This window comes from Spermophilus citellus, assembly GCF_964194105.1.
Source record: "Spermophilus citellus genome assembly, chromosome: 9".
NCBI lineage: Eukaryota > Metazoa > Chordata > Mammalia > Rodentia > Sciuridae > Spermophilus > Spermophilus citellus.
The window spans coordinates 90488532-90500804 of record NC_138191.1 but is presented as its reverse complement, the minus strand read 5'-3'; the positions used below and the strand labels follow the sequence as shown (position 1 = coordinate 90500804).

The following is a 12273-nucleotide window of genomic DNA, read 5'->3' as shown; positions in this document are numbered from 1 at the left end:
GAGGGAGAACGCTCATTAATCTCCGCCTTCCTCTCTCCAGACCCCCCCCCCCGCATCTCCAATCCGGTGGTGAATCTTCTGTGTGAAATTATTCCTCACCACCCCCGCTTCTGAATGCCATAGGACTGAAGCTGCCCAAAGTTTGCAGGATTTTGTGCATAATTACCTCTGCCGACGAATCTATTCCCACAGAAAGCTTCGCTGGAGAGATTACAATGCTTTGAGCCGTACCGCATTTCAGAGGGGAAAAAAAGTTACCTAGGAGGTCTGATTTTTAAAAGAAATTTGCATACATGCAAATGTGTCGCCCGGCCTCCTCCTCGGTGCTCTTCGTGCCCACACCGTGGCCCAGGGGGTGCAGGGCGACCTGGCAAAGTTGCCCAAATCCTCCACCGAGGTCCGCGAAGGTCTGCGGCGGGGGGTGGGGGGATGGGGATGAGGAAAAGTAGTTTTGTTTGCTTAAGCACATCCTGTGGCAGCCTATAGCTGCCCGGGAGTACAGACTGTAACTGCTCCTCACTGCGTTACCCAGTAATGCGCTGAGCGGGGAAGGGGGGGCGGGGGGGCCGAGAGAGAGAGAGAGAGAGAGAGAGAGAGAGAGAGAGAGAGAGAGAGAGAGCAAGCTAGAGAGCTAGCGAGCGAGCAAGCGAGGGGGAGAGCGAGGGAGCGAGCGAGCAGGCGGGCAGCGCAAGCGGCCGCGGAGGCTGGGGACCGGGCTGGCCGCGCGGCGCCGCAGCCGCCCCCTCCCCCACACCTCCCCCCCCCCCCCAGCCGGCGGCGGCGCGAGCGGGCGGCGGCTGTGCGGTGCGGTGCAGAGCGGAGGCGGAGGCGGGCGCGCGGGCAGCTGGCGGGCACCCGGCCGGGCCGGCGCGGGAGCGGGAAAGGGTGCGCTATGCCTTTAACGCCCTCGTACAGTAGACATGTATAGTGGAGTGTAGGGAAACTCTAGGCGGGGTTAAAGTTCAGCTCATGGAGCGGCAATAGCGCTGGCTGGCTGCAGTTGAGCCGAGTTGGAAATGTGAACGCAATAAGCAGGCTTGATTTTTTTTTCTCCCCCCTTCTCTCTCTCTCTCTCCCTCTCCCTCTCTTTTCCTCTCTCCCTCTTTCTCCTCTCTCACCCACACTCACGCACACCTCCAAACCGCACACCCAGACGCACACGCACACCACACCGCCCGGCAGTTATGTATTCTCCGCTCTGTCTCACCCAGGTAAGCAGCTGTTTGGATGCGGAGGACTGGAGCAGGGTGGGGGGGGTCTGGTAGTGGGGGCTTGTCTGGGTCTGGGCAGGGGGAACCCGGGACCGTCACGCAAGCTCGGCCCGGGGCATGTGTGTGCCTGTGTCTGCGCGTGTTTCTGTGTGTGTGCGCGCGTGTACCCGGGGGGGGGGCTACAGCTTTAAGAAAGTAACTTTGTTTCCATGCGGGTGCATTCCTCTTGCACGGCCATTTGTGTGGGCACATGGCTAATGGCGCCCTCTTATTAATGCGTTAATTAATATCGGGGCGACCGACTGCGGAACGGCGGTGTTTTCGGACGCCCGCACGTGTTTCAGCCGGGTTGCAGCCCATGACACGCTGAAATCTGGACTCAGCGTTTCTGCTGCCCAGGGCAGGGTTCCTGTAGTTCCGCGGCGCCCGGGGAGGGGGCCGTCGACGGAGCCCACCGCGCACCCCGCAAGCTCAGGGCAGCTGCAGCCCCCGGGTGCGGGGAGACGGCGGGTGCCCTTACCCATGGCCCGCTTCCCGGAGCCCGCGCCGCCGCAGAGCTCGCACCTCCCCAAACTCTTACTTTTGTTTATTGTTTGTCAGCCTTCGGGGTCCGGTCGCGGGAGGGACGCGGGCCGCCGTCCCGGCCCCAGCCCGGACAGCGCCCCTCGGACGCGGGCGGGCGGCGGCGAGCTCTCGGCCGAGCCGGGCTGCGTGGACACGCGTCCCCCCGCACCGGCCGGGTGGAGCTTTCGTCTTCGCCCCTCTCTGGTGGCTCTATCACTCGCTTTCCCCGAGTGAAAGTTTCGCAGCCGGGACGAGGCCACGCTGCGCAGGGCGGCGAGCGGCAGAGGCCGCGGGCTGGGGAGCTCCGGGCCGAGTTGGGCTCCCGGCCGCGAGCCCGAGCAGCGGCCCGGGCCGGACGCGACTCCCCCCGCCGATGCCTCTGCGCTACTCCGGCTGCTCCGCGCGCAGGACGGGGGCAACTTTTCCCCTCCGACTCAACTCGGAGCGTGGGGCTCTTGCGCCCCACCGCCCCTCCTTTCCATGCCCTCCCAGTCCATCCCTCCCTTGTCTGCACCACCCCTAGGCAAAATATTGCTACTTCGCGGCCCCAAATCTGGTCCCTTTTGAATATATTATTTATTTTCTTTGACTAAAAGGCATGAACTCAGAGTGGTTTTGCGTTAAATTTTTCTTTTTAAAGCAAAGTGTGAGCTTTCATACTGCTTTGGTACATTTCAATCAGACCATTAATCACCTACATGAAGTTATATGTTTCAAATAAAATGTTTATTCACCACTCCCTTAAAAAAAAAAAAAAAAACCTGCTACCACTTCTTGCCTTCATTCAGCAGGAGATAACGGTTTAACCGGAATACTTTGGAAGGCTAAAAAGTATCACTAGTTTTCTCTTTTCTCTCTCGATTCTGGATTTATTTCCCACATGACAACCCTTCTTATTGCAATATCTAACAGTAATAATGCCGGCTATTTGATCTCAGAAGACTCTTAAATGCATCTTTTATGTCGAAATGGTCTGTTTGGGATTTAGGCCTAGCATTAATAATGGATAGCAGTTGCTTTTAGTTATTGTAAAAGTTTTCCCCCTTAACAAACTTTTAAAGTTCCTATTTTAGTAACTTGTGGAAGTGTGGAATGAAACTTTTCCAACCACTTCTGGCAAGGTTCACAATTGCATATGGATAAGATGCAAAGTGTAAGATAATTTGAATGAATTAAAGACTGCAGTGAAAATGCTGAGATTCGAAGGCTGAAGTTCTAGCTGGCAAAAGTTTGCAACACATAGAACTTGTAGATAATACCAGTGTGCTGCAACAGAAAGCAAGGACCTTAACAGATACTTTAGTGTCTCCTTAAGTGAGTTCTGAAGTGATAAACTTGTATTTTGGGATTGTGCATATGTGAGAATACCTGTGTATCCATGCAGGCCCAGGGTGTGTAGTCAGGTATTTGACAAAGTTGACTTCTATTGGTACCTGACCTATTATCACATTTAAGAAAGTTTTCTTTTCTTTTTTTTTCCTTCCTACATATTTGGTAGCATTGATTGATGCATTCACTAGGCCTTCTTCTAAAACACCACTAATAGAAACATTTATTTGGTGTAAAAGTTTGTGGAAAAATGTACAATAAGTAGTGGATAAAGGCTCATTTATTTTATGGGAGGTTCTTTTAAAAATAATTTACAATTTATTTAACATTCTGGACTATTTATAATACTTTAGAGCTAGTTGTAGAAAGAAAAGCTTAGTAGTTTATTGCTCATTTAAAAAAAATCCAGTAAGCACAATGATGAAAGTACTCTAAGTGAAAGAACAAACTCCACTTACTTGTATATAATTTTACAAAACTTTACCAGGAAAATACCAGACAGCTTATTTTAATCAAGGATGGGCATGTTATAACTAAAACATGTACCTGGCTATATAATGATAACCAGGACAAATTTATAGGTGAACCTTTAAAAAAAAGTAGTTTCCAGAAATATCACTATTTTGTGGTTCTTAAACTTGGCTTGCTTTCAAACAGATCAACATTTAAGATGCTGTTTCAAAGTAATACTGCTTTTAGAACAGGTTTTTAGGTTTGTTTTTATTGGTGGCCTGTAACATTCTCACCGACTACTTATGTAAACTATTCTTTTTGTTTTCTCTTGAATAATTTTAAATATTATATAGCTTATGGTATTTTGTTCAGCCATGTGATTTATGAGGGCATGTAATTTTTTCTTTAAAACCAATCATTTATTTTATCCCTGGACGTTTCCTGCAAGCTAGTGACACTCTTTAGTTTGATGTTCTGGAATATTTCTAACCATGAGTCGAGAAAGATATATTTTAAAAAATTAACTAGCACTGTAATTGTGCATGTAAGTAAAGTTATACAGAATATTGTGCACTTTTATTGGCACATTCTAGAAACCTTTGGGGAATAATATGTTATAAATAATTTTGGTGCAAAATTGGTGACTTAGATTATTCTTAACAACTAGTTGATATAGTTGGCCTCCTTTACAGATTTTTATGATGAGATATATGGGCATTTGGTTGGCAGGTAAACAAAATGCTTCTGAACACGAATGAACAGAGTTTGTAGTTTGCAGTTTTTTGAGGAGCGTTTTAAATATGTCTTCGGACAAATAAAATGCCATATTATAATATTTATTTAAAATATTATTAGCATTAATAAAACTTTCAGGTAATGTTTTAGCATAGATATGAATTGTTTGGAGCTAAATTATTCCTTGCATTATAAAATGGGGCTGAGACTTTAAAATGAAATCCTCCCTTTGGTGAAAGCTCACTGTGTCGTTGAAGGGAGACTCCAGTAGTTCTTTGCGTAACGCCATAGAATCTTGGTCCCCAGCATGTCCTGTATATATAAGAAAATCAGTCAATGTGAAGGACTGTTTCAAACTTAAAATTTGTGTATTTAAGAACATTTCAAGGATGAGCTCAGAATTTAGTAATGTTTAAATGCTCTGTGGTTTGGCATATACCTTTAGCAGATAAACTGTGACTCGCCCCCTATTTCTTCTAAAGTATGGGAATAAGAAAGATTCTCCAACATCAGAAATTTAAAAAATGCTAATGGTTTTTGGTAAAAATAATATAATTCTTATATTTTTCTTTTTTCTCCCTTCACTTGAAGAATGCACATGTGTTATGAAAGCTGACTACTTCTCTTCTGGATTCTTTTATTGAAAAAGAACAGTTTTCAAACTTAAACTTGAAACATAGAGCCTAAAATTCATGCAGGGAGAAAAAAAATTAATGTCAATTATTGCAGTGATTTACTATGCATTACATTTATATATATTTGCTTTAAAAAAACCAGTCATATACGGTGCTTTGATGACTGATTATAATTTGTAAAATTTTAACATATTTGACTATTAAAATATTTTACCAGTTTACTCTCAGTTTACATTTGAATACTAAACAATTTAATAATTGCTTTAATAATAACAATATTTTAGACATTACAATTACTTGTGCATCAAAAGTATATATTTAAATCATTATAAGAAACCAAAAAAAATACATTTTACAATATTTATCTTATAGCCTTTAAAAGTCATCAAATATCTCTTTGGTTTTCTCATCCTCAATTATTTAAAAGTAAATAACTTATCTTTTGCGGGCAGTTATGTGGCAGAAAGAAGTCATATAAGGTTAGCATGGATTAGTTAATTAGAAGTTAGATGTACTCTGAAAGCTTTGTGGAGGTTACTGTATAATTTTTTCTTTATTTTTATATTTCTTAACCCAATATCAGTATAAAACCCAGCATTTTGAGTAAAACAGGAAAAACAATTTAAATGCTTTAAGTTCAATTTTATTTCCCAATTACCTGAATTTAAGAGGATTTTTCTGGAGTCTCATGAGCATGGAATATACTAGGTTCTCTGTTTCTCTATGAGAAAAAGCTGGAATAGATTTCCAAAATTAAATGATCCATTTTTTAGGCACGATCATTACTGAAGGCATTTCATAATCACATCAGCAAATTTAATGCATTTAGTTGTAACAGTATTGTCATAGTGACGAATTCTGTTTACTCTCTGGCATGTACACTATTCTTTGTCATTTTTTTCTTCTTTTTGTTTAATTCCTATATTATCAGCAATTATGTCTTGGGCATACATTTTTTTTTTATTTTAGCCTAATAAATATCCAATTCTTCTTTTGTGTAAGGATCTGCCCAATTTTTCTAATTTTCTGACTCAAAAATTATATGCAACTATAATATTTAAAAGAAGAATCAAGATATTACCAAAATGAATAAGAAACGGAACAGTCTGCGTGCAATACTTTTAGAGGGAAAGCCTTTGTTTTCATTGATGGTGGAGATGATTTTTGCTCCTAGACTTCCATAAACATTGACTGGCATCTAAATGTTTAGGATTTGCCAATCTGGCGGCTGGGCCCTGGCTGTACTACAAGTGGTGAGGTCAAGGCTGGGACAAAATTAGATATGCCTTTCTTGAAATAGGGTGAAGATTATATATTTTTATAAGCATTTACATGAACTTCATTTACTATCAAAGGGATTTGGGGACTAGGCCCAACAATAGAAGCTGATATGCTTTAGTGAACATATGAGAACATTAAAAAAAAAATTAGCAATTTTTTCTTACCAATCATGAGAAATGATACTGATAGTTTTGTCCCCTCTCCCTTTGACTTCCCTTAGGGATTTTGTGTATGATTTAGGTAATACAATGCTCGAATTGAATTTCAAGTAAAACGAGGAATATTTTTAAGGTAATTCTCTGAAGAAAGTTGTTTTCTCTTCTTTTCAGGCTATTCATATTTTTGTTTTGGTCCCTTTCCCTAGGATGAATTTCATCCTTTCATCGAAGCACTTCTGCCCCATGTCCGAGCCTTCGCCTACACATGGTTCAACCTGCAGGCCCGAAAACGAAAATACTTCAAAAAACATGAAAAGCGTATGTCAAAAGAAGAAGAGAGAGCCGTGAAGGATGAATTGCTAAGTGAAAAACCAGAGGTCAAGCAGAAGTGGGCATCTCGACTTCTGGCAAAGTTACGGAAAGATATCCGACCTGAGTATCGAGAGGATTTTGTTCTTACAGTTACAGGGAAAAAACCTCCATGTTGTGTTCTTTCCAACCCAGACCAGAAAGGCAAGATGCGAAGAATTGACTGCCTCCGCCAGGCAGATAAAGTCTGGAGGTTGGACCTTGTTATGGTCATCTTGTTTAAAGGTATTCCGCTGGAAAGTACTGATGGCGAGCGCCTTGTAAAGTCCCCACAATGCTCTAATCCAGGGCTCTGTGTCCAACCCCATCACATAGGGGTTTCTGTTAAGGAACTCGATTTATATTTGGCATACTTTGTGCATGCAGCAGGTAAGTGCGATGGTGAGAATTTCTTCTGCTTTCTTTTATGTGTTTCTTTCTTGACCGCCTGTGTGTGTGTGTGTGTGTGTGTGTGTGTGTGTGTGCGCGCTCCGCCATTCTTGAGCTCTCCAACTTGCGGGCCGCTTATATAAAGCCATTATGGTTTCAGAGGTAGACCAAAGTCAGAGAAGCCTGAAGGCCTGTGTCTGAGCCTTCATTCAGGTGGAAAAGCCTAGCTTTGAGAGAATTCCAAGTTCAGTTCTTTGGGTAAGTGGTGCTGTCAAGGTGTTTGTATCAGACAGGTGTGAAGTGTAAGTCACAGTTCTCGTTGAGGGGTGAGGGAAGCCTAGTGAAAAACCTTTGTAATAAATAGTGTGTTTTAACTGGCATGTGATCTATTTAAAAAGCATTTAGTTTGGTGGTGAGGCAATCTTTTTAGTTGCTTTTCTGTGGGGAATGTATTTAACCCACTGGGGCCTCTTGAACCCCCTGCCAATTAAGAAGTTAGTTGGAAGTAAGATTGCTATCAAATTGCTGATCATTTATGAAGGAAAGATAATCATATTAATACCCAAGCTTAGTAGGTTTGTACTTAGGAATTCTCAATGTCCTCTCCAATAGCTAAGGGAAACGAACCAAACTAACTCTGTAAATAAATGATGGAAGGGTTAATATTAAAAATAACCTGCCTGTACAATGCATGAAAATGCTGAGAAGTCACTATTGATAATTGAGGCAATGAGTTGTTTTGATTTTTTTTTTAAAGAAATTTGTTATTGTTTTTTAAGGCATGTTTCACCTGATCATGTTTCAGTATTTAGAACAACATTCGGGATAAAACTATTGAGGACTGGATAAAATAATGCATTTTTACTTTGTTCCTTTCATCTTGTTTTAGACAAAAGGCTCATTGTGTTATGGGAGAGCTCAGGTCTTGTGTAACTTGTTGACTTTTTATATGTACATATCGGTCTTGCTAGATTGCCTTCATGGCAGTTACTTGAGCCAGATGGAAGAAAGTAAGTTGTGGAATCCTACCAGTGGATTGTTTGGGGTTTGTTTATTTACGTACTTTGTCCATAGAGGAGAGAGAAGATAATATCTATAAAGTCAACACTGCACTGTTTAATAAAAATTTTTAAGTTCTATAAATGTTAGATGATTTTTAAAGAAGTCAGCTGATATTCTATTTGCTATTTTTTTTCGATATACGATTTAGAAAGAACTTTTGTTATCCATCTGTCCTTACTTAAGAAACTGGAGAAATTAATTTTGCAAGCATGTCACATCATCATTTGCATTCTGTTGGCAGGGGATAGATGAGTATTTTAGAAGATGTGCTCTGTAAGCGTTTCAAATATTTGGGTTTTTGAAAATGTATACTTAATTATAAGAAGTGCCTGTTGCTTTTGCCATTTCTGGGTAGCAAAAATGTAAGAGCAATACTTCTCAAATGATCTCTAAACAGGAACAAATAGCCTTTCCTTAACCCTCTTTTACCCTGCTGTTAGTTTGTTTTGTTTATGACAAAAGCAAAGTTAAAAATTATTTTTATTTATTTGCATATGTAAGTGCATGAGATTGCAAAAAGTATATGTGTCACAAGGGTTTTCATGGAGCACTCTTTCAAAGTTTGTGTTTATCTTTTAGATATTTAGAAAAATGATTTATAAATTATAGTGAATTCTTTAATTGGCCAACATAAACTTGAGGGTGCCAACAGGTGATATAGATCATTTGTTTGCTTCCTTACAAGATAACATGAAAATGAAATGCCTGTGAAGTTTTTTTATCAGCACAAGCAGTACCTGTTCTTTCGATTTAAGCATTTCCATTAGATTTAAAGAAATGCAACCTTTCTAAGCTATTCCCATTGCATGTGTTACCTTTCCTTGTTGATGGTTTATTATTATGCTTTTGCTTCAAATCCTTGAGCTAACGGGTTGCAATTGCCGGTTGTGATACCTGGAGGGGCGAAGTTGGTGAAATGACATTTAGAAGCTTGCTTAGGAGAGTTAGCATCCTTATTGCTTATGAAAGATTTATGGACAGCAGTGTGGATCAGACTACCTTTAGGATTGGTTTTCCTGATGTATCCCAGAATCCCTCGTTATGCCTGAACACCAGCCAAATGTCTGGCCATTGGTTTCCACAAGACCGCAGTAATGGCTGCTTCTCTGTGAGAGCAACAGGAAGGTTGCAAAAGAGAATAGTAAGGGCCTTTTGTCCGAAAATATTTCAAATATGATTTAAAAGATTTAGAGACCTGTTATTTGTTGAAGGGAAGCTGCCAATACAAATATGAGGTAGATCGGTCAACTTCCATACAACCGATGTGACAAGCATCTGTTATAATACTGAAGATTTGTAAACACTAAACAATGTTTTTACCTCCTTAAAAGTTTTGAGAACTTGCCAGTATTGGCAGGAGGCAGACACTGAAACGTGCTTTGAGATACATGCCAAAACCATTGTGGCCTTTTCACCTATAGTACACTTTTTTTTTCTTTCTTTCTTTGAAAATATTGAATTTTTTCCTTCTAACCCCCTCACCCCCACCATGACTATAGAAAGGAGATCTTTTCTTCTTAAAAATATCTACAATAATCAGGGCTTTGTGCGTTGGCTGCTTGTTTGGGAAAAAAGTTGAAATCTTAAAGAATATTGGAAGCACATGCAGAATCTATCATTTTTTAAAAGCAGAAGTGATTTATTCTAAGGCTTATTGAGATGCTAAAGTATAATACCTAAACTACATTCCAAAATTTTCCCTTAAATCCAGTGGTATTAGAACTGTGTGAATTTTGTGGCTGATAAACAGTAACATGTGTAGTGAAATCGGAGTGATTCCATAAGCCTGAGAATTTCATCTCGTTAAAAGTATAAAAGAACAAAATCGTTTTATGCCCTTAATTTGGTCTCTATTTGAGTTGTCTTTCCCATGGATCATATGACAACTTGGAGATATTATGGTTTTGTGGCAAATGGTTTTCTTTGTGGGCGTGTAACAGTAAAGCTAATTTATGACCAGTCTTTACCAGATGATCTGTATCAGAATCTACAATATACCCGGCACGTGGCAAGGTCACAATTTAAGTTGTTAAGGTCATAACCTTAGCCACCAGGCATTTGACCTTTTAGATAAAGTTAACCTTTGTTCATTAGTAGGCACTCAACCGAGAACTTTCTGGAGAGTTTTTTCTTTTTTTAAACTGCTTCTTATAACTTCTGGTAATGTAATCAGATTTTACAAAGATTCTCATTAGAGTTAGTTAAATTTTGCAAGATGTTAGACTTTTTAAGGATTCTTCTCTTGGACTGATCTATATTGCTGTATTTATGCCATAGAATGACAGTGTCACCAATTTATATTTGGTAGTTATTACCTGTTGTGGGGCAGGATGAAAGCTCTGAGGCAGCTGTGTGATGACATTTAAAAACTAAAACAAATGAAATTATATTTCATTCATCTAGAGCCTTTGCTAGTTTTCAACTGGGTTAGACCCCAAGGCTGAATCACAATGAGCCATCTTCTCTTTTTTCAGGTAAAGAATTTTCTAAGATTGGAAGTATTTTTAGTGATCTTAAAATTTACTTTGAAAGACTAGTAAGTGACCAAAACTTGTTAGGTAATTTCTGTAACTGTTAACTAGCCAAAACCAAAGCTAACTGATATTGTCCTAATGGCATTTTGGGCACTTGTTATTTTTAAGGTAGAAGGTGGAGATTACTTGTACAGTAATCTTTGCTACAGTGGTAACTGATTGCTCGGCCTACACTTGATTGTGCTTGCACCAGGAATAGCAGAGATGTTTCAGGGTCTCAGAACTTTGATACTGGTACAGTAAACCTGTACAGCAGCATTAATGATTACCATATTACCTGTACCATATTGTTCACTTAATTATGCTGTCGGGAATGCTCATTTTAAATTAGTTAGAGCATTGCTAGTTTTGCTCTGATACGCCACATATTATTCCATTTCAACCAAAAGAGAGATACTCCCATTCAGGTGCATTTTAGTTTTATTTTGGCTTCGTGATTGCCATTCCTTCATATAGTAATAGAGAAAGCCGTGATATGCAGATAGACCAGATGGTCATGTTGACAGATTGAGAATTCACTTCCTACTGCTTCAGAGCAGGTGTAAGATTAGGAGTGTCTGTGAGTGTGTGTGTGCGCGTGCGCTTCATGTGCGTGTTTGTGCACATCCAGGCTGTACCCAGAGTGCTGTTTAAGCAGTGGGAATGATTCCTTTTTTAAAAAAAGCTAGTATTTTAAATACAGAATAAGTATATGGATAAGGTTACCAGTACATATAGAATAATCATTTAAAAAATTTAAATGAATCATGTTAGATTGTTATGATTATTCATAATAATTGTATGCCAACTTAATTATGGTAATGTCTTAATTTTTAGGTAACTTACCACATTAGTTTAAAGAAGTATTACATATGTAGAAATATATTCAATATGTTCTGTTAGCAGGTGTGTGTGTGTTTATGCTCAAGTCTAGAATTATACATTATATAATTAAACTTCTTCAGTCCCTTTATGAACTCCTTAGCAGAAAGTTGATCCTATGCTTTATAGTGATAAAGTATGTTTGGAAAAGGCAGGGTAAGACTAATATTCCACGATATTTAAAATAAAGAATAAGAATTTCGTTGTATTTCAAATTCTTACTGTAAAGATAAACTCAAGGTGGATTTTGTGGCTGATGGATCTATTCAAAATACATGCACATGTTTTAAGATTTTAAGTTTATCTTGTAATTATTAAAAAATAACACTAGCAACCAATAAGCTTGAGATAATTATGGCTTTGTATCCTTGAGTGTTTTCTGCATAACTTGAGGACAGTGACAATATCCTTTGTCTAGAATGTGGTAATAAAATCCTTCACCTAGAATGTAGTGAAAAAGATGGAAGTTCAAAGGCAGAGAGTATATAGGAATAGAGAGAAAAAGTTGTTCTGGAGTTAAGTCTTTGAATGGAGGTCAGTTCATTTATGGCTAAGAGGTTTGAGTGTATGGGTTAGAAAATTTCCCAATGCTGCTGGCATGGATTTGCCTTGTCTTCCTTTCCACCCAGTGATGAATAGCATTAATTTAAACCTATTTAAGGCTAGTGTGGGAGAAACCACAGCCTTTGTTGTGGTCAGTGCTGTACACAGT

The 12273-nt window shown here is 39.9% G+C and overlaps 1 protein-coding gene across 3 annotated transcripts in view; it reads left to right on the top strand.

The window, feature by feature from the left end:
• Positions 1-203: 203 nt before the first annotated feature.
• The window catches only part of NFIA (nuclear factor I A), a 356321-nt gene continuing 344251 nt past the window's right edge, over positions 204-12273 (top strand). Inside the window, exons 1-3 of one of the 3 annotated variants that reach the window (XM_081306357.1) lie at positions 204-397; positions 1154-1211; positions 6573-7104. In XM_081306357.1, coding sequence (XP_081162483.1) covers positions 294-397; positions 1154-1211; positions 6573-7104 — 694 coding nt within the window. In that variant the 5' untranslated portion in view covers positions 204-293. Of the gene's footprint in view, positions 398-453; positions 1212-6572; positions 7105-12273 lie in introns of those variants that run through there. The other 2 variants (XM_081306356.1, XM_081306355.1) reach the window with 2 other exon arrangements.